Source organism: Psammomys obesus, unplaced genomic scaffold (genome assembly GCF_907164565.1).
Source record: "Psammomys obesus unplaced genomic scaffold, mPsaObe1.curated_primary_1811, whole genome shotgun sequence".
Classification (NCBI taxonomy): Eukaryota; Metazoa; Chordata; class Mammalia; order Rodentia; family Muridae; genus Psammomys; species Psammomys obesus.
This window is the reverse complement of record NW_026585580.1, coordinates 13,547,130-13,569,988: the sequence shown is the minus strand read 5'-3', so window position 1 is coordinate 13,569,988 and position 22,859 is coordinate 13,547,130. Positions and strand designations below refer to the sequence as shown.

General features: G+C 41.8%; 1 protein-coding gene across 2 annotated transcripts in view; it reads left to right on the top strand.

Moving 5' to 3' along the window:
- Uggt1 (UDP-glucose glycoprotein glucosyltransferase 1) overlaps nt 1-22,859 on the top strand; it is a 109,621-nt gene that overhangs the window by 63,129 nt on the left and 23,633 nt on the right. For both annotated transcript variants that reach the window (XM_055606691.1, XM_055606682.1), the window contains 11 exons: nt 3,865-3,960; nt 8,826-8,928; nt 9,854-9,933; nt 10,901-11,090; nt 12,590-12,748; nt 13,364-13,449; nt 15,109-15,193; nt 17,009-17,097; nt 17,581-17,682; nt 18,812-18,896; nt 19,919-20,101. In XM_055606691.1, coding sequence (XP_055462666.1) covers nt 3,865-3,960; nt 8,826-8,928; nt 9,854-9,933; nt 10,901-11,090; nt 12,590-12,748; nt 13,364-13,449; nt 15,109-15,193; nt 17,009-17,097; nt 17,581-17,682; nt 18,812-18,896; nt 19,919-20,101 — 1,258 coding nt within the window. The remainder of the gene's footprint in view (nt 1-3,864; nt 3,961-8,825; nt 8,929-9,853; nt 9,934-10,900; nt 11,091-12,589; nt 12,749-13,363; nt 13,450-15,108; nt 15,194-17,008; nt 17,098-17,580; nt 17,683-18,811; nt 18,897-19,918; nt 20,102-22,859) is intronic.

Sequence of the window (22,859 nt, the reverse complement as noted above, 5' to 3'; positions counted from 1 at the left end):
TCATTTTCTAATTAGAAGCTAGTCACGTCACAGAGTTTTTATTACTTTTTCTCATTGGTCAAAGTGAGGACTGTATATTGTCAGTTACATTATTAGGAAGACAGTGGGTCTATTTCTAGTTTTACTGGAAGAATGTTCAAGTTGTCAGTTATGTTTCTGAATTACTTCTCTCCATTTTGAGTCTGAACAGTTCACACATATGCAGAAGCAGAGGGCTGGGTCAGCTTCCTGCTGTGTGTGTGGGGAGACTTGGTTCTTTGGCGCACTGTTTCATTGTGTTTGGGGGAGGAAATGCGTGCCCGTTGCTTCTTTGCTCTGTCTACCTGTAGGGAATATAAGGCTCTTTCTCTTGCAGATGGAGGTGAGTTGATGTTGCAGGCTTGTGATTTTAATTATTTTAGTATTTTTATCGACTAATGTCCTTGAGCATGTTTTATTTCCAAGAATTCAATTGTTGGAGTAGATCATATATTTGCTATGTAATGAAAGCTCATGGTTCTGTGCGGTCCTTTCTGCCTTAGGTGTCACATGAGTGTATGCTTAAGGATATGTTTGTTTAATATTCTGGCTGCTATACTGTTTCCACAGCAGCTCCATCACTTTACATTTCTACCAACACTGCTTCCGGTTTCAGCTTCTCTGGGGTCTTGCCAGCACTTCCTGTTTCTTAAGCACACACCTCATGGGTGGAGGGTATCTCCTTATCGTTCCCTTGAGCTGCTGCTCTCATGCACACTGTTGCCCATTGGTCTTTGGGGAAATGTCTGTTCTGGTCTTTTCATCATTTTAAGTCAGGTTGTTTGGTTTTCTTGTTTAATTGTGGGCATTCCTTGTATTCTGGATTTTAGTTCCTAATCAGATCCATGATTTGAAAATATTTTCTCTATTCCCTTAGCTGCCCTTTTGCCCTTTGAATAGTGTCATTTGATTCAGAGTTGGATGATATAAAGAAATTAAAGTTCTCTTTTTTTCTTCTTTTTTTTTTCATGTACTGTCACATTGTATCTTTTAGTAATTTTTTTAATGAATATTATTTTTTATTTTAATTTTTTAATTAATTACACATTATTTACTTTATATCCCCCCTGTAGTTCCCTCTCTCCTTCCCTCCCAATCCCTTTCTTCCTCCTTCTACACACATTCTCCTCCCCAAGTCCACTGGTAGAGGAGGTCTTCTTTTCCTTCCTTCTGATCCTAGTCTGTTAGATCTCATCAGGACTGGCTGCATTGTCATCTTCTGTGGCCTGGTAAGGCTGCTCCCCCCTCAGGGGGAGGTGATCAAAGAGCAGGCCAATCAGTTCATGTCAGAGGCAGTCCCTGTTCCCATTACTATGGAACCCACTTGGACACTGAACTGCCATGGGCTACATCTGTGCAGGGGTTCTAGGTTAGCTCCATGCATGATCCTTGGTTGGGTATCAGTCTCAGGGGAGACCCATGTGCCCAGATTTTTTGGTTCTGTTGCTCTCCTTATGGAGCTCCTGTCCCCTCCAGGTCTTACTAACTCCCACTTCTTCCACTTCTTTCATAAGAAATGTGTTGTTTTTTATAGCTGCCAAAGAAAACATTTTGCTATGTGAAATGGAAATTCTTTTTATTTTATTTTTTTTTTGGTGGTGGTGGTGCTATGGATGGTGGAACTTAAATACTAGGAAAGTTTTGTATCACTGAGCTACTTTCCCAGATCAAGAAAAAGTCCTTTTCATCTGACTCGGTGCTGAGGTAGAGCTAAAGTGGCTCCCTCCTCCCTCAGTGGCTCTTGGATGTGCTCCTTTGCCTGTCTGAAATGCTTCCCTGATGCAGCACATTTTCAGTGTCGCCTGGATGGATAAGTCTCATCGTCACAGCTTTCTGAAGCCTGGCTGTGTACTCTTTGATCTTGCAGCTTTGTGTGTAGAACTTGCTTGTCCTGTGTGCCAGTGCTCACAGTTGAGACTGCGCAGTTAAACAGATGGTTAATGATGGGATTGTTTGCTTCAGAGAGAAAATGTACAGCCTTGGTTGTGGTTGAAGTCTAGCACCATTGTTCTTTTGAATGGCTTTCCTGAGGTACCGCATTTGAGCCTAGCTTCTTTAGGCTCATGACCTACATAGTTCAAGATCATCGTTGGCTATAAATCATCATAGAAAGGGTTACTAGGCCAGTGAGATCGCTCAGTGAGTACAGGCACCTGCCGCCAAAGCTGACAACCTCAGCTGACTCCTGGGACCCATGTGGTGGCAAGAGAGAATGCACTCCCTGAGTTATTCTCTGACCTCCACACATGTAAGAGCACATGCACACATGTGCAAAGAAATGTAGTTTTTTTAAATAGAGGGAGTATGTAAAACAGGGAGATTTTTGTTTCGTTTTGTTTTATGTCTGTTAACACATTAAAGACCCTCAGAGGCACCAGAATGGATGGATGTTGCACCAAGGGATGAAAACAAAGTTCTTGGTTTAATTTGACCAAGGGTGGAGTCCAAGTTTGAATTCTCTACTTTTCCTGTGTCTTCTGTCTCTCTGTAGTTTGTGGTTACTGACACATCTGTAGTCTGTCTGGTGTATGTGTGTCTGGTCTCTGTGTCTTTGTCTATCTTCTAACAAAGAAAGAGCGGTGCTCTGTATTTATTAAGCAACATAAAAAGCTTTGCATGGGAAAGAATGAGAGATTCCTTACAGAAGTCTTTAGTAGAGCTTTACTGGGAAAGAAGTAACTTTACTGACCAGAGCAGAAAACTACGAGCAGCTGTTATCAGCCTAGATCCACATGTTGCTTCCAACATTTATGGCGGGTATTTGTAGTGTAAGGCTGCTTCCAGTCTGTTGTTTTAGCAAGTGATTACCATAACACACACACACACACACACACACACACACACACACACACACGCACACACGCATATGCATATACCTACCTAGCTACATGCCTACCTACCTTTGGGTCAGGGGCATGGAGGAATAAAGCTGTATATTAGCTTAGGTTGTGAAAACTGATTACATAGGAGATCCAAGGCAAGTCAGGTTCCATTGTTCTCTTAAAGGCAGGTTAAACTTGAAAGGGCTGAGTGCACAGTAGGAGAGCCGGTTAAACACCTAGTTTAGTTGATCTCAAGGAATTATTGACTTTGTTGTGAAGTTTGCCAAAAGTTGAGTCTTCGGGGCCAAGAGATGTTTTCATAAAAACATATCACTACAGTTTTGTTTTACAGTTTTGTGTTTTCCTGTGCTAGGAACAAGCCAGAAATACTGGGAGAGCACTTGCAATCCTAGGCAGCCGCTACATCAGCCCCAGTTTGCAGACCTTTCTAAAACCGCACACTGTCATGCTGGTTATAACACCGAAGTCAGAACCCACATAGAGGTTGAATTGCTGGTTAACTTAATGGACTTTGATTCAGCAACCCTAAAAGCCAATAGCATCATGTACACCAGGCCCTGAGCTAGGTGCCAGCATGCTTGGCCAGTACAGTGCTTACAACAGCTTTACAGAGAAGGTGGTACCTGTCCTTCGCTCGTGGAGAAGCAGCATTCCAGAGATGGTCAAGACACTCACAGAATCATGCCTTTGGTACTGAGTTCATGCCTCTTTTAAACCACATTGTTGGCATTAATTTTGTGTTTAAGTTGAAGGCGTTTGAAAATAATTAGGGGGGACTGGTGAGATGGCTCAGAGGTTAAGAGCACTGGCTACTCTTCCAAAGGTTCAATTCCCAGCACCCACATGGTGGTTCCACGACTGTCTATAAAGAGGTCTGGTGTGCAGGTGTACATGCAAGCAGAATACTCTATATATAATCGGTAAATAAATCTTTAAAAAAATGAAAATAATTAGGAAATCTGCAGATAATGTGATGCTAAGATTTCATAACTCCATCTTTTAGGGCAAGTGATTTGGTGATGAAGGTGGATGCGCTCCTGTCAGCGCAGCCTAAAGGAGAGGCGCGGATCGACTACCAGTTCTTCGAAGACAAACACAGGTATAGAATTAATGTTGGATTCATGCTCATTCCCGAGTACTAAACTCTTAGGCTTTCCGTTGTCTCACATCCTTTGTGTTTCCATATAAGGTTTCTATATAAGTGTTAGAGAAATGAGAAGTTTAGTGTGCAGTTTTCTTTGCGTGTAAGTGTTCACATATAAAATGAAGTTTCTCCCAGTTTCATGAAATAAACTGGGAAATAAACTTGAAGCAATTCTGAGTGTACCCTTTTAATGAAAATAGCATTTAATGAAATACAACAGCTATAGTTTCCTGATAATTGAGGAGTACCTGGATTGCCCAAATCCTGCTTAAATACTTGTCTCTTGTTGTTTATCATTATTATTAAAAAACTGTTGTTTCCAAAGAAAAGTATATTTAGGATATGAAGATGTCCCTGCCTTTGTATTCTTCAGTTTTTTTGTTTTGAACACGGATGAGGTTGCAAGACTTGTAAAGAATAACGATGTGACTGTAACGCTGTTCCCTGTCACTCGTGTGCCTTCTGTCTGTAACCTACACTTGTCTGCAGCCCAGATTTACCAGTTATTGGTGTGCCACATTCAGTATTTCCTATCTGTGTGTGCAGCGTGCAGCACTTGTTTATCGGTATATTTGTACACACATGTGTACTCCTATCTTTTTTTCTAGCATTTGAAAACTCGTTGCTGACATGTCATTAAATGTCTAAGGTGTTCAGCAAACGGAGACTTGGTCCACACTACTGTGAATTAGCAGAGAAATGTGACCTTCATGCAGTAACTAATACAAATCTGCTCAGATTTCTCTGATGTCCCAGACCACACATTGGAGCTATTTGTATATCTTGACTCTCCTTTAATCTGAGAGTCCTCTGTAGACCTCCCTCCCCTTTCTTTTATGGCATTGACTTGTCCAGGCAGATTATCTTTGGAACCCCGTGGTGTGGGTTATTTCCTTAAGACTGGACTAGTTTGTTTTTCTGGAAAACTCAGAACACCTGCTCTAGATATTTACTCCTATTTTTTTTTTAATTATGTATCTCTGTGGATATGTGCATGTGTGGATGGCTGTTGGATCCCCCTGGAGTGGTAATTATAGAGAGTTATGAGATGCCTGATGTAGGGGCTGGGAACCGAACTCAGGTCCTCTGCAAAAGCAGCATGCCCACTTAGCTGCCGAGCCATCTTTCCAAGCCCGTATCTCCTCATTTATCGATATTTTGCTGTCTGTCTTTCCCCTCTCCCACCCTGTTCTCTAATCTCGGGCCCATGCATGCTTGGCTGTCACTCTGATACCATTGTGTATCTTCAGCCTTCCTGTTGCTTATGTAGGCAGAGGCCTGCGTGGTCCAGGCTAATCCTTCGGTAGTTTGCCACCAACACGGCACTGTTTGCAAGCTGCTTCTCTCTTTTCAGCACTGAGCTCTTTAGAAGTAGCTCTTTATCTACTCAGCGTAGAAACAGCCACTGACCGCTGTCCCCTCTGCCTTCGTAGCCAGGTCCTCAGTGAAGACTAAGTCCTCTCTAGAGCGTTTCTGTCTCTGTGAGCTGCATGAGTTTTACATAATTAAAGTTGCCCTAGTTACACATTCTGTAGTGATACAATAGAAATTCTTATCGGTGTTGTGTTAGTCAAGTGTTTGATACATATAAATCAAAATTCCTTAGTTCTGTTTTTAAAAAGGTTTTATCTGTTCAGGTCATCATGTGGATTTCTTTGTTTCCAGCTTTTCAGTAGGCTGAAACTTGCTTTCCTCAAATAAAACCCACTTACTTATTACATAAAAATTGCTATTATTTCTACTGCAAATAAAAATGACTAAGCCATTAGTTCTATGTGCCCTTAGTGTGGGCCTCTACCGGCCAGCAGCAGGGTGTTGTCTGGGAACCTGCTGAATTGTCTTTGGCCCTACAGCTGACCTCTAGTATCAGGATCTGCCTTAGCAGAGTTCCCCAGTGACTCCTGTGACCGTGATTTGGCCGAGCACATTGCTTTTGGACATCTGCTTTATTCCTCCAATGGAATGTATGATCTTCTGCCACGTTTGGTGTCATTCTAAGGTCTTCATTCATCGGTACAAGCACGTGGTGGTGCTGGTTTATATTGCGCCATTCTCATGTGACTCATTTTCTTGAGTGTTCTAGTCTCATTTTATAAAATATACATGTGATTTAAAAAAATAATTTAATTCTTTTTTGTGTATGGGTGTTTTGCTATGTGTATACTCATATACCCATGTACAGTGTCCTTGGAGAGCAGAAAAGGGCGTTAGATACTCTAGAACTGGAGTTAGGGATGGTTGTGAGCACCCATGGGTTTTGTTTGTTTGTTCTCTTTTTTTTGTTTGTTTGATTTTGAAGACAGGGTTTTTCTGTGTAGCTGTCCTGGAACCCACTTAATAGAACATTCTGGCCTTGAACTCATAGATGCACCTGCTTCTGCCTCCCAAGTACTGGGATTAAAGACGTGCACACCACTGCCCATCTTAGGGGTGATTTTTTTTGAGAATAGCTGCAGAGGAAGAACAACTATCTTGTATTGAAGTAATTGTTGGCAGTGGACTGAACTCAGAGCCATTGAAGCTAGAGACTGCAGACATCTGCTGTAATAACAAGCTGTTCCAACATGGTGGCTGTTTCCAGAACACCTAGCATTTGAAACAACCACCACAGCAGCTACACTCGAGCTACGTGCTTTGCTGGAGGCATTCTACTCTGTGCTGTACTTTTACCACAGGGGCCAAGTGTTCTTGCTCTATAAAATTTGCATCAGATCAAACAAAGCAATAAGTGAGTTTGGAGAAGGGGTGAAGTCTCAATGCTTTGAGAGTCACTGCTTTTGTTCTCTCTACCTTTTCATTTGTAAGAGCTTTCACTGGGTGCCTGCTGCAGTGCTAGTGGTAGTGAGCATGAGAGACCTCTTCTGGACTTACCTCAGAAGGTGGCAGAGTGCACTACTATCTCCAGAGAGGGCTTTGGCATGCTTGTACTCACAGCTTCCAGTTCTGCCATCACAAGCCTTGCTTAGCTCCTTAGAGCCTAGCTGTAGCTCCTTCTGCTAACCAGCAGTGTTCTTGCTGAAGCACTAGCATGATTCCTTTTCTTAGTGCAGTGGAAGCTCCTGCTCCTCGTTAGGCTGCCCGAGTCACTGTGATTCAGACAAGGCACTGTCCCAGAAAGCTGAATGGGAGTGGACGGATGCTGGTCCTCTCTTGTTAAGGACGGGTGGAGCATCCTGGCATTCAGGAAGTCTGGCTGCCCAGCAAGCCTGTCTCAAGTAATCAAAAATAAATAAAACAAAAAGGAAACAGATGAGCAGGTTGCCGCAGCAGATGAAAGTGCTTGGCGTGTAAGCCTGGGGACTTCAATTCGATCCCTGGAATCAATGTAAAGATGGAGGAGAGAAGGGATGGGGCTACAACAAGGGTAAACTGAACTTTAAATAGATGGAGGAGAGAACTGACTCTACCAAGTTGTCCAAAGGATCTGCACACATGTGCCATGGTACGTGCACACTGTGGCTTATAAGTGGCCCCATAACAGAAACAAATAGAATTAAGATGAGTAAAAAGTCAGAATGTATATAACTGACTCCTCAGCGATAAGATGGAATTCTTTGTCCCTTTCTCTTCCATGTAAATTGTTCTAGGTCTTGAGGATTGAGCTGACAGTACGTGATAGCCACAACAGTACGCCTGAGTTCTTGTTTGACTTTAAAGAATTCTTATGTGGGGAAATATGGTGCACATTGTTTACAGGTCTAAAGCCACCTAAATAGCTAGCAGTAAAAGCAACTGGAGCATATAACATGGTGAACATAAACTAGTTCTTACTCAGGCTGCTGGATGCGCAGGAACATGGAAAAATGCTTAACTGAAATAGTGAGGAAGGGGCATTTTATTTCCTTATTTTGTTTGTATTATTGTGACAGGTGTGTGAGTGTGATGCACACGTGGAGGTCAGAGGGCAACCTGTAGAAATTGGTCCTCTGCTTCTACCATGTGGGTGCCAGGGATCACAGTCAGGTTACCAGGCTCTGTGGCAAAGCTCCTTTATCCTTTGAGACATCTTGCTACCTTAAGAAATTGTACTTAAGACCAATTGTCCATATTTACAACTGATTTTTATACAGTATCTAAAAAAGATTGCACAGACATACAGTGAAGTTACTGTAACGTGAGACTTTTTAGAAAATTTCATGTTTCTGTTTTACACTTTTCTAGAGTGTGATGTTTGGTTAATTGATGGTTGATTGATTGCAGTGTTAAAGACTGAATCCAGATCCTCATGTGTGCTAAACAGCATTGTAACACTGAGCTACATCCCCAGACCCATTATTGTTAATTTAATGATTGCTTTTTTTCTCAAGCTTTCCTTGCCCGGAAATAAAAATTGGTGCGATGTTCAGTAAATGTCAGAAGTAAACATACAGGATATTTAGCAGCTAGGATTTGTAGTGCAAGCATCTACTAGGTATTTAGGAGACTGAGGCAAGAGGGTTATAAGTTCAAGGCTAGCCTGGGCAACTTAGTAAGACTGTCTCAAATAAAAAGTGAAATAAGACTGGGGGTGTAGCTTAGTGGTAGGACTCTTGCCTAGGAAAGGAATGAAAAGAAAGCAAAAACAAAAAAAGTATAGTTCCAGTCTGGCTTTCTAGTCTTCCCACAAATTTTCAGTGCCTCTTGTCCAGGGTTTTATAGCTTAGGCTATAGCTTTAGTCGCATAGTTGATTGCCTTTTTAGCTCGTTGGTTCTGACGTATTGTTTGAAGTGCTAAGAGGGCTAAATTATTGGTATTCTATACTGGTGGTATCCTCCACTGGTCTACTTAACTGTTTCCTGTTCCCTCTACCCTAACGTTTTGTACTTTTGATTTTTTTCAGTGCAATTAAACTGAAGCCCAATGAAGGGGAGACGTACTACGACGTGGTAGCTGTTGTTGACCCTGTCACAAGAGAAGCACAGAGGCTTGCCCCCTTGCTCTTGGTAGGGCTGCTGTGGAGGTGGTTCTCGTCTTTAAACGAAGCAGTCATAGGCTCTATAGTCTTTTGGGGCACTTCCTTTGTACCTTAGACATTTTCTAGAGGAGTTGGACAGTGGCATTTTCATAAGGGGTGTTGAAGGCTTGTTTTCCTTATGGATTGTATCATGTCTTTTAGATATGGATAAGAAGCTATACTTTTGTGTATGTTTAAGAAACTAACCAGTACAGCACCCTAACATTTCATTTAAGGGGTGTGTATTTGGCTTGTACTTGGAGCCTTACACATCCTGTGTGGCCACTCTGCCAAATGAGGTATGTCTCTAGCACTAGCTGGTATTTTTTTTTAGGATAGTATGATCATCTGCTCTTCTCTGTGGATGTTAATGCATTTTTTTTAATGTGAACTTAAGCAATGTGGTTGTGTTTTCCTAAATATTGATCATTTACCTGCCGTTTCCTCACAACTTAGTGCTGTGTGAGGAGCAGTATCTGCAAGAGCCTTTTTAAAAACTGTACATGCATGCATGCATGCATTCATTCATTCAGATTGTCTGTCAGCCTGTCTGTGAGCACACGTTACAGTACATGGGGAGAGATCAGAGGGCATCTTGCAAGAGTTAATTCTTGCCTTCACCATTTGGGTCTCAAACTTGGCTTGGACGGCTTGGCAGCAAGCACCTTACATACTGAGCCATTTCATCACCCTCCCCTGCCCCTTTTTGGAACCACGGTTTAAGCATACATGTAGGGTACACTCTACATTGGAGCTCTGAGTTCCAAACCATCTCCAGTGAAGACCTAATGGCAGGTGTTATCTTTATATCTCTTCTTGAGATGTTAAAAACGCTTTGTCTTCCAATTGATTGTGAAATGATACACTTCTGAACAGAAAACCTAAATATTTTGTTATCTGGTTTGCTCTTTTAGGTTTTGACTCAGCTGATAAACATGAATCTAAGAGTATTTATGAATTGCCAATCTAAACTTTCGGACATGCCTTTAAAAAGGTAAAATGCAATTTAAGGAACATTGGTTTTAGGTGGAACCAAGTCTAGAAATTGGTAGTAGGTGGGAAGAATCAGGTATGTTGTTGGGTGGATGTTGTATGAAAGTTCATCCATTGACTGCTGTAGTTAGTCATTTTGAGAGCACGGTATGGGCTTGGGAGCATTTACATGGCCTCTATACAAGCTACTTGCACATTTACCTCTCGCTTGAAAAGAACAGTAGCCGTTTGTTCTCATGGGGAAGGGGACAGACTTGGCTGTGGGGTGGCCATTGTGGAAGAAGTGGTAGACTTCTTGAATGACAGTGGTAGCTTAGCACACGCCCTGGTTGTGGACAGTGTCTTGTTGGATGAAGGACAAGCTCTATAGTTAGAGTCTTTGTTGTTGTTTGAGTTTTTTGTTTGTTTGTTTGATTGATTGATTGATTGATTGAGACAGGGTTTCTCTGTGTATCCCTGGCTGTCCTGGAACTCACTCTGTAGACCGGGCTGGCCTTGAACTCACAGAGATCCATCTTCCTTTGGTGTTAGGACTAAAGGCGTGCACCACCATGCCGGCTGCAGTTAGATTCCTAATGGAAGCCAGCAGTTCTGCGAAGGACGGAAGGAGTCCCAGCCTCCACTGTTAGCTCTCTTTTCAGAAAGGTTTCATTATTACATGCGTTGTTTTCAGTGCTGCCATGAGAACACAGACATTCTGTAGGGCTCGGGTTTTAAGATAGAGGGTTCTCCTCAAAGAGGATAGTGCTCAGAATAGTGGTTGTGACCCTGACAGCCACCGTATGAAGTGGTGTCTCTTTCATTATTTCCCTTTCCCTTCTCTTGACGCTAACTAGACCGGAAGATGTTTTTGCTTATTCATGCCCTGCTCTGGAAGGATACAGTTTAAATCTAGTTTTTGTTCACCTGTGTGGGCCTGTGTGATTGTGATTGCATCAAGAAGCCTAACGCTTCTGTTTTCATTTCAGCTTTTACCGTTATGTCTTGGAACCAGAGATTTCTTTCACCGCAGACAACAGCTTTGCTAAGGGACCAATAGCAAAGTTTCTGGATATGCCACAGTCTCCACTCTTTACTTTGAATCTGAACACACCTGAGAGTTGGATGGTAGAATCTGTCAGAACACCGTATGATCTTGATAATATTTATCTAGAAGAGGTAAGAATGTAGTTGTTTTTGAATATCGAACCATGTATAAAATCTGTTTATTATTTATTCTGTGGGGATTCTCTGACCTGAGTGGTGGACATCACTGTTCATGTCTCACGTCTTCCTTCACAGCGGCAGCTTTATTCAGATGCTCTTTATTTTCAGTAAAGGTTGCCATATACACATTTTGATATGTGCTCAGGCTGGTGCTGCTGTCCTTGCCATCTCAGTTTCGCAGGCCTTTGTTACCCTCAGAATCAGCTCTATGTTGTGCTGTATCCAAGTGACTGACAGAGAGGAGTGCTTTATTTGGGCTCATTTTGTGGCAGGGAACGTGGAAGTGGCTTGGCCTTCTGTGGTACCAACCCGGAAGCAGAGAAAGGTGGATTCAGATGGCTTTCTCCATTTTGCTGTCTTACTCATTTCGGGAACCCAGCCCTTGGAACATTGCTGCACATTTAGTGTGGTGTTTCCTCCTGAATTGAGCCTCTCTGGAAAGGCCCTCACTCATTCCCAGAGGTGTGCTTCCAAATCTAGTCCAGTTGTCAGTAAGGATTAGTCAGCCCCATGGTTGTTACGGGGCCCCTTAACACGTACTCCCTGGGCCCTGGCAGTTAGTAGCGTGGTTTCCATTTCTGAGAACATTCTGATCTGACACTGTCTGGGTACTTACTTGGTGGTCTTTGTGACTGACTGACTTCACTTGGTAAATTGTTTTCCAAGGCACATGCATGTGAGCATACCTATTGATTCTCTATTTTGATTGCCACATAATGTTCCATTGTATGGACATGGTGGTGTCCTTTGTGTGTGTCCCAGCGCAGATGAACATGGGATTGTTCTGTAGTTGGCTCTTAGGAGAATGCTGCTGTGGATATGTGGACAAGCCGTACTCAGCCACTACCATAGGATGTATATTCTTCTTCATTCAGGGCTTTTCACAGCAATGTGTGGAATCTTAACCTGTCATTTCTATTTTGGAAATAACTTTATTATCTTTTATTTCTTTCTCCAATCAAATTCTTAGACTTATACTCATTAGACACTATCTCAATCAAGATCCAGAACATTTTTCCCCAGAATTCCTTTGCAATCCCTTTGTAGACTCTCTCCCACCCCACCACAGTCAATGATCCACTCTTTCAAACTGTGTTTTTGCCATTTCTTGAGTTTCTTAAAGTCATAAAAGATGTTTTTGTTGCATTATCTATCTATCAATCAATCAATCTATCTATCCATCATCTATCTATCTATCTATCTATCTATCTATCTATCTATCTATCTATCTATCTAGGTGGGGTTGGGGTACGATATGGTGTGCATATGGAGGTCAGGGAACATCTGAGGACATCAGGTCTCCTTCCACCATGTAGAATCAGGGATCGTGGTCAAGTCATCAGCCTTGGCAGCAAGTGATTTTTATCCTCTCGGCTGTCTCCCTGACCCCTGTGGAATGCATTTTGAGTATTCATCCGTAGTATTCAGGTGGTTTAATTCTGACTTTTCAGGTGGACAGTGTAGTGGCTGCTGAGTATGAGCTGGAGTACCTGTTACTAGAAGGACATTGTTACGACATCACCACAGGCCAGCCGCCTCGAGGACTACAGTTCACCTTAGGAACTTCAGCCAACCCAACTATTGTGGACACAATTGTGATGGCCAATCTGGTAAGTAAGGAGTTTATCAGATGGTAAAACCTCAGTCTAGTTTAGATGTTACAATCTATGACAGAACAGTTAGCGTTCTGAACCATGGAGTGAAATAAGTTTTAACAATGGATTAAATGTAGTCAGTGTAAAAAGTCATTGGTTTGGTTACGCTTGGAGATTGCATCTATATGCCAGTTAAATGGCAAAACACACTGCAGTGTGCTGCTAGCCCTCCTTTCATTGGATGTCCCAGGCATGGTCATCATACTGTCTCCTCAGTGAGGCACAGAGGCCAGCATCTGGCTTCACTGTTTTGTTCTGCTAGGGTCTTTGTTTCTTAGCTTGTTGGTTGATAGTTTTTTAGTTTGTTTTGCTTTACTTTTCCCTGATTTGTTAACTATCTTTAAAATTTTTTTTAAATTACCATGGCAGTAAGATCCTGGGTTCAATATTCAGTATAACCAAAGACAGGAGGAAGGGAGGGAGGGAGGGAGGATGAGAAGGAGGGAAGGGTAGATAAATAGGTTTCCTGCATACATACTTGATCTGACCCTTCGAAAGAGAAAGTAAGTATGTGTCAGAAACCGTTTAAATTTTAAAGGGACCTGAAACTTTACTTTCTTTGTGTCCTAGGGATATTTTCAGCTCAAAGCCAACCCTGGAGCCTGGATTCTGAGACTAAGGAAGGGGCGCTCTGATGATATTTATAGAATCTACAGGTAGGAGAAGTGAAGCGGCTTTATTGTAAAGAGACTCAGCTTTAACTGGATAGTATCTGGCCTTACCCCAGGCGTCTTGCATAATTAACCCAAGCTTCCCAGCACAGTAAATGTGGACGAATTTTTAGAGATGAATTGGATAACCAAGGGTTATCCAAGGAGTATAGTGAGGTTTCTTCTCCGTTGGTTTTCCTGTGTCAGAGATGTATCAAATTTAGTTATTCTTTCCTTGTGATGCAGACAGCAGGCAGCAGCTTTGTCCACTTGATGGTCTCTGACTTATGGAGGTGAAGTGGGGTTGGCCCCGTTTAGTGCATTGATGGGAACGTATAGCTCTTGACCCCTGAGTAGGTAAAGTTCACCGCATCTATTAATTACAAAACAAACCCCCAAACATCATTTTAAAAGTTGTGGTCTCTATTCTGTGTAACACAGTTTAAATTAGTCTTTAGTCCTGTGCCAGTTCGTTTAGTTTCTTAGTTTATTGGAAGTCATGAAGCTTTGGCTTCATGGTATCTTACTTGACATGGAGAAGCAATATGGATTAGTTGTTTTGGTTTTGATGCAGAATTTTACTCTCTTGCCCAGGCTGAAACTGGGCTCAAGTGAATCTTCTGCTTCAGTCTCCAGAGTAGCTGAAACTATACACATGTGCCCCCATACCTAGCCTAGTTCAGATTTCTAATTCAGTAATTATGAGAATGTTGTACTGTAGTTACGGCCTCATTGTAAATAGTAGGCTTTTCTGTGATTAAGTTATTGCCCAGCCAGTTTCACAAAATGTTTGTAATGATTCTGAATTCTCTTTCTTCTGTGTGCCCTTGTCAGTCTTCCTCCTTGCTCAGGGCTGTGGTGCCATCCTCACTAACTGCTATCTAGGGTTCCTGTCTTCTTGTGCTTCCCAGGTGGACATCTCTGTCTCTAGAGTCTTCAGGTTTTGCCTCTCCTTCTGCCCGAGAATGCTGCTGTCTGCTGAATGACAGCAAATGCAGTAATGTCCTGACGTTTGTTGACTGGAAAATGAAATTAGTAGGAAGAGAGTACTTAAAGTTTTTCCTCCTCTGCTACTGTGTGCCTATAAATAGAGCTGGTTGGACTGTTCTCTCTCTACCAGAGTCACTGAGTTGAGTCTGTGGTCTAAGCTTGGCTGGTTATGTTGCCTTGCAACAAGAAGGCAGGACCCGATTTTTGTTGTTTTTCTCACACTGTAGCTCAGGCTGGCTTTAATGTCAAACTGATCTTTCTGCTGATTCCTGTTGGAGTTACAGGCTTGAGTCACCACCGTCAGCCAAGAGTAGGTTTCTTCACGTGGCTCTTCCAGTTAAATGGTTCCATTGGCAGGCCTGAGTGCTCAGACCTATGAACATACAAGCTTGTCACTCTGTGTCATGTGCTTGTCTTCCTGAGAACCTGCTGCTGTGTGCCTGGTGACCTGAAGACGGCTTGGGGGGGAAGTCAGCTCACTTATCTAGCCAAGAGGGGAAGATTCTGGGAACACTTCTTTTCCCCTGAAGTGCTTTGTTAAGGCTGTGAAGATTGGTTGGTATGGAAGGCTTTTCTGTGATAAAGGTGATGGACAGGCATAGCACCTGACGTCTGAGTACTCAGCTGTCTTTTGGATTGTGATCTGTGCTCTCTTGTCTTCCTTGTCTCCTGAAGCCATGATGGCACAGATTCTCCCCCTGATGCCAATGACGTCGTTGTCATTCTCAATAACTTCAAAAGCAAGATCATCAAGGTGAAGGTGAGTTTGCTGGCTGTGGCAGCCGCTTGTTAGTAGTCAGTAAATCGCCCCATCCAGTCACTGTCATGGGAGAAGATAGACATCAGTCCTTGTGGCAAGGCTTTGGGGATTGTGGTCAGCCGCTGATGATGCTAACACTTGTGACTGTTTCAAGGAGAGCACATTCACGTTAGCTTATTCAAATATTGTTTTACTATTCCATTTTACTGTTAGTTATTGTTTTGAGTCTTATCTTGCCTAACTTAGAAATTAAGCCTATCTTAATAGCTTATCTTATTTATCGTAAATAGTGTGAGCAAAGCTGTAGCCTATTCAGGGTCTCCACACCCAGCTTTCATGCATCCACTAGAGGCTTGGAATGTTTCCAAGGAGCTAAGGGGGACAGCTGCATTTTGATGTCACACTGGTATCCCATTGGAGGTGTTTTTTGTTTATTTGTTTGAACAGTTCTAGGGGTACTGTTTAAGGAAAGTGTCTAGAAGATAAGCTTCTAGTTTTCTTCAGCCAAGAGATTGTCCCTTTTGAGTAAATCAGAGAGCAATGCTAGTTCCATTTTATAAAAAAAATGTCCCCATGGAGACTCCCACACCCCCTATTCTTTTCAGACAGGGTCTCACTGTGTAGCCCTGTTTGGCCTGGGACTTGCTATGTAGATCAGACCTCAAACTCAGAGGTATGCCTGACTGCCTCCGAAGTATTAGGATTAAAGGAATCTACCACTTTGCCTGGCCCAGCTTTGCCATTTTTTTTTTTTTTTACAAAGTTTTATTTATGTGTACATATGTCAGTGTTTGTGTGAATGTGTGCCACACTTGTGCAGGCACTGGTGGAGGCCAGACCAAGAACATTGGTAACCCTGGGAGCTGGAGGTACAGGTAGTTGTGAGCCACCCAGGGCTGATACTGGGAACTGAACTCTGAGTCTCTGGAAGAGCAGTGTGTGCGTGCTCTGAACCACTGAGCCATCTCTCCAGCTCTGGATTGGACATTTTTATGCCCAGAATTCTTAGTGCTGTTGTTTATTCTCAGAAGACTGGGAAATTCCAGTGACGATTCAACAGGAGTTTTTATAGCCACAGTGAGGCTTGTTTACACCTGTATTCCCAGTACTTAGAGAGTTAAAGGCCAAGAGGATCAGGAATTCAAGGTCAACCTAGATAACATAGTGAGTTTGAGGCCACCTTCGGTGATATTAGACCCTGTCTCCAAAAACAAACATAGAATACAAACATAGATGATTTTCTTTATTATCTTCTGTCTCTCTTTCCTCAGCATTTTGAAAAAAAAAATTTTTTTTTTTTTTGTTCAGTTTTTTGAGACAGGGTTTTTCTTGGCTGTTCTGGACTCACTTTATAGACCAGGCTGACTTCAAAGAGATCCGCCTGCCTCTGCCTTCCTGGGTGCTGGGATATAGACTTGCACCACTGTGCCAGGCTAAAATTTCTTTATCTTAAAGTAAAATGATTGTAGAATCAGTAACTCTTGCATGTGGTAAAACAAAGTCAGCCATTTTACACTGGACGGAAAGGACTGCTATAGAGTCCTTTGTGGTAGTAAGTCCTGGAAATGGGCCCTCAATGCCTCTCTCCAAACTTCCTGTCGGCTGCATTCTTCTCTAGCAGTTGTCAGCTGGAAGAAATATTCTTCTGGGTCTACTCACTCTGTCTGTGCAGCTGAATTTGGTCTTTGGCTCATTATACACACTGAGTGTGATTATCATTTAGCTCAAAGAGACTGCTGCCTCCTCCCTGAAGCCTTGGACATGGGCATTCTGATAACACTTCGGAGAAATAAGATTTGTCATACACAATTGCAGGTTCAGAAGAAGGCAGACATGGTTAATGAAGACCTGTTGAGTGATGGAACAAATGAAAACGAATCTGGATTTTGGGACTCATTTAAATGGTAAATTGGCATCATAAACAGGCTTAGCATTCTGAAGGCAAGCCTGAGAGATGCAGACCATGCACCCTTTTGAATATAGTCATTCTTTCCAGGCTTCCTTCATGCAGCTGGAACATACCCTTAACTGGAGTAAACTCTGCCACTTGATTAAGAGAGGGAAGGTGTTCCTCCACAAAGCTTGCTTCCACTGGCTGTATTCCTCTTGATGGGTGGGGCCCATTCCTGGGAGAGGTGATGCTCATTGTTCTACTGACCTCCCTCTGGACAGACTGCCTTCCTTGGAGCAGCTTGTGTTCCATTTATTCCTAAGTGTCACGGTGCCTTGCGGTGCCATCCTCCTTATTACCTGTTGTCCCCGTGCCCTGTCCCGAATCTTTGTTGCTTCCACCAAGTGCAGGAAGGAACAGGCACTGTCTCTTTCCTCTCCTGGAAGGTTGTGTCTGCCCAGCATTGTAAGTACTGTTTTTAATTCTGTTATTATAGGGGCTTTTCAGGACAGAAGACTGAGGAAGTGAAGCAAGATAAAGATGACATAATCAATATTTTCTCTGTTGCATCTGGTCATCTCTATGAAAGATTTCTTCGGTTAGTCTTCATTATTTGTTTTGTAAATGAATTTGCTACAGTCTTATTTTGTGTGAAAGGTTTTGCTTGCTGTACTATGTTTATATACATCAAGTAATCTTAGGGCTGTGGCTGCCTTGCCACATATAGTTCTGCTTGTTTGATCTGGTTCACTTGGTGAAGTAGATCCACACAGTTAGTGCTTCAGTGTGGTATTACAAGGCTGTAGACCTCTATATCCTGTGTGCACCTATGGACAGTTGCTGGTTCCTTGGCCATCAGGTATTGTATAATAAACCAGAGACTCAGGAATTGGCACAGAGAGAACAGAACCGTGTATACTTGGCCATCTTCTACAGAGCCACAGGGCTTTAAAGCCAGATCTTAGTTTTATGTGAGAACACCTTTGCTTGAAAACTGAGGCTGAAATGGAAGGGAGCTGGCCTAGACCCTGCAGCTGGAAGCAGAACAGGCCATTGCTTGAAATTGTTGATGTGCTTAACAGAGGGGAAGGGTCTCAGGATCAGCTTGTGGAGCTCAGCATTGAAGACACATCACTGGAAGGTCGTCCCAATTTCAGACCTGTTCTCCCTTCCAGTTTTTGTCATAAATCTGGCATAGAAAATAATAAAAATAATGTTTTTTTTAGTCCTTCTTTTTCCAGTAAGCATCAAAGCTAAAATAACAACAGTAGTGATAGCTTAGTTTCATTTCTTGGCTTAGGAGTTCTGAACCTGTGCCCTGTGGTTTCCCTTCCATTTGCTGATCTGCTCTGTCCAGGCTGATGGAGGCCTTGTCCCCACTACCCACTACCAAATGTTGCTGTGTCTGAGCACAGGACTTTGGAGAAAGGTGGAGTCATGACCCTGACCTCCAGTGCTGACTCACACCATCAGTTTATGGGCTGGTTCATTTAAATGTGCAGCATAGTTAGCATTTGCCTCTGTCTGTTTGGAATGTATTTGCAGCGAAATCCTCATCTCTCATTCGGTGACGTCCTCATAGTGCAGTATGCACATGTTCCCATTAGTGAAGGTCTCTGCCTAATTGAACCATGAGTTAGCTCTGCTGTCAGTCGTGTGATTTTTCACTGCTTAATGTTGTTGAGGTTAAAAAGCATTGGAAAATCGTTATTTGTTTTGTTTGGCAGCATAATGATGCTTTCAGTGCTGAAGAATACCAAAACTCCTGTGAAATTCTGGTTCTTGAAGAATTATTTGTCCCCCACATTTAAGGTTTGTTCATGGGGAAAAGGAAAACCTTATTAAGGGAATACTTACACTGTAACATAATTCTTTTCTATTTTTCTTTTATCTGTACACTTACTTTTTATCCGTTTCATTAGGATACCCTAATTTCGTTGTCTACTTCTATATTGGTACTGTTTTCTTCCAGGTTGCTCTATTTGGGGTAATAGTGTTTGTAAATATAAACCTACAATTATGGCCTGTTTGAAGATGGGTAATACAGGAGGAAAGTCTTTGTTTTCTCCAAGAAACACTTGCTATTTTAACAAAATAACAATCGTTTCTTTGGAGGCATGTGTATCTTTCCTTAGTTTAGAAAGCACAGTGATGGTGTGTTTTCTCGTGTGAGGGGTGAAGGGATGCTTCCTCTGTGCCAAAGGAAAAACACACTTGAGCAGTTTCATGCTTGACTTGTATTGGCCTGGACTGATTTTCTTGCATTTACTTTTTCTGTGGCATTTATAAAGCAACTTTGTATTTAATGTATTTAGGGTATTTAGTGTATTTGTATTTAGCTACTTCGCCTCTGATCTCCTGAGGTGCTAGTGTTTGGGGTACAGAGGACTAACTTGTTAATGCCACAAGATTACTGAGAGCTCTGGCTCTGGCATGTAGTGCCCCGGGTTAGACTCAGCCTCGAGAAGATCTTAATGTCAAGCTCAGAAGTGTTTTACTAAAATTAAATTTAGATAAGTGAGCCTGGTGCTGATGTGCCTTGAAAACACACACACACACACACACACACACACACACATTATAAATCTAAAAGCCTTCATTTGTAGATTTCTGTCATTTCATATGGTGAATAGAAATCATCAAGAAATGGGGAATGGACTAGAGTTTATATGTGCTCTTATGTGAGTTAAGTGAATTAAGACCAAATTTCCTACTAGACTTTGTTTTAGTGTGTTTTATTTGTACTGTAATAATGGAGGTTAACTTACATTAAGGAGTCTTTTTTTTTTTTTTAATCAAAATGAATGATTGTTGTTCCTTGTGTCTAAAAATAGGAGTTTATACCTTACATGGCCAAAAAATACAATTTCCAGTATGAGCTTGTTCAGTACAAATGGCCCCGATGGCTCCATCAGCAGACAGAGAAGCAGCGCATCATCTGGGGCTACAAGATCCTCTTCCTGGACGTGCTGTTCCCGCTGGTTGTTGACAAGTTCCTGTTTGTGGATGCGGATCAGGTGAGCTCTTCCACACCAGGTGTTGATAGTTTGGCCATGATTACAATACTAGGTATGCGTCAAATATGCCAGGTCTCTTTTTTTCGTTTTAAACAGGATTTTCAGATAAAAGGACCTGTTTATTTTATATTAGTATTTCAAAAATATGAAAAGATATCACCCAGATGTGATCACTTTTTAAATTTAAGTTTCATCAGTGGATCTTCTTTTCTTTAAAATTTTTTTGAGAATTTTATGCATGTACACAATAAAATGTGATATGATCATATATACGTGATAGTGCCCCCTTCATAGATAATCCACTATGTCTAGTTGGTACAGCCGTAGGTGCGTGTATCTAGAGCCGTCCATGAAGCATGGGAATCCTGTTAGTGGTCGTATCCCAAAAAGAATGATTCTCCCTTCCCAGCAACTCTCCACTGCCAGTAATGCCTCAGGAAGAGGTGGAGCCTGTGTACCAGCTCGTCATCCGTTTGCATTTTGACTGGTTTGATCTTGTATAGGTCTTGTGTATGTAGCCACAGCTGCTTCGAGTTTATGAGTGTGATAACCATACCCTGTCCAGAGGACAACATTTCACAGCACTCTTCCCCATTGTTGGGTTCTTCTATCCTTTCCATCTCATCTCCTCAGTGTTCACTGAGCCTTGGGGGGTGGGGAGTTGGTGTAGATACTCTGTGCAACAGTGCACATTCACTCTCTTATTCTCATCCCTCTGACCAGTTTGTATCTCTCTACTGCACGTGGCATAGAGAAGCTCTCTAACTATGGCTACCAGCAGCACTATCTATGGGCTTTAACATAAACATTTAGAAAGTACCTTGAAAGAATCACTATAGCAGGCTCTGCTCTTGGGCCTGTGACCTCCACAATCCTGGGCTTTGGGCCATGATTACAATACTAGGTATAAAGTTTCCCTCCTGTAGAGCAAGCCTCAGATCTAGTCAGAAAGCCATTAGTTATCCGAGAACAGTCATGCCACCACCGTACTAGAGAAAAAAAGGTTCTCCCATTCCGTGGCTGTTTTTACACGTCACAGTTGCTTTTGCTGTACAGAAGCTTTTTGTTCATGAGACCCCATTTGTTGATTGAATGCTTTATTTCCTGGGCTACCGGAGTCTCATTTAGAAGTTTTTACCTGTGCTGATAAGTCTTTGATTCTTAACCTAATGTTGCAGCCCTTTGGTACAGTTCCTCATGTTATAGTGATCCCCAACCATAAAATTATTTTCATTGCTACTTCTTAACTGTAATTTTGCTAGTTATGAGTTGTAATGTAAATAAATATCTGATACGCAGCATGGTATAAGGTGACCCCTGTGAATGGGTCCTTCACCCTCAAAAGGGTCTTAAACCACAGAATGAGAACCACTGCTTTAAGTTGAAGTTTTGTCTCTACTTTTTTGTCTAGCAACTTTGGAGTATCAGGTCTTTTTATCTAATTTTATTTTTTTATGTGCATTGATGTGTTGCTTACCTTCATCTCTGTGAGGGTGTCAGAGCCCCTGCAACTGTAGTTACATACAAACACTTGTGAGCTTCCATGTTGGTGCTGGGAATTGAATTTGGGTCCTCTGGAAGAGCAGCCAGTGATCTTAACCACTGAACCATCTCCCTATCCCCAGAGTATCAGTTCTTAAGAGTCTTTGACAGTTGGAGTTGAGTTTGTACAGAGTGAGAGACCAAGATCTGATTTCCTTTTTTCTGCATATTGGAATCCAGTTTTCCCAGCACCATTTGTTGAAGATGTTGTCTTTCCTCCAATGTGTATTTTTGATGCTTGTCAAAAATCAAAACTAGTTGTGTGGACTTATCTCTGGGTCCTCAGTTCTATTCTACTGATTTGTATATCTGTTTTTGTGACAGTACTATTATTGGGATTGCACTTGAGTGTGTTGATTGTTTTGGTAGAATGGTCATGTTCACGATAATAATTCTTGTAATCTATAAGTACTCCATATCTTTTTATTTTTCTATCTTCCTCAATTTCTTTCTTCATTGTCTTTTCATTGTAAAAGTCTTTGCTTTCTTGGTTAGGTTTATTCCCAGGTGGTTTTTGTTGTTGTGCTTGTTTGCTTGTGGCAGTGGTTTTCCTGGATTCTTTTTCAGATTGCTAATGAAATATAGGAAGGTTACTGATTTTTTTATGTTGATTGTATTATGCCATTTGCTGAAAGTATTTATCAGCTTTAAGACTTTCTTGGAATCTTTAGCATCTGTTATACATAGAATACTATCATCTTCAAAAAGGAATGCTATGAATTTTTCTATTTGTATTTCTTTTATTTCCTTCTCTTATCATATTGTTTAAGCCAAGACTTCAAACACTAATATTAAGTAGACATTGTTCCAGATCTTGGAGAGAACTCTCTGAGTTTTTCTCAATGTAGTATGATGTTCGCTTTAGGTTGGTTTTGTACATAGTTGTTATTATATTGAGGTATGAGGCCACCATCCCTGGAATCTCCTTGATTGTTATCATGAAGGGATGTTAGGTTTTATCAGTGACTTTTCCTTTGTGGATTGAAAGAAATGTGATTTCTGTCCCCTAGTCCATTAATGTATTGAATTATATTTGCTGATTTACATATATTGAACCACTCCTGAATTCACTAAAATAAAGCCACCTTGGTCATGATGAATGATATTTTTGATGTGATGAATTCTTCAAGGATTTCAGTATCTATGTTTATCAAAGGGAGTGGCCTGTAATTTTCTTTTTTGTTGTTGTGTATTGTCTTTATCTGATTGTGGTGTT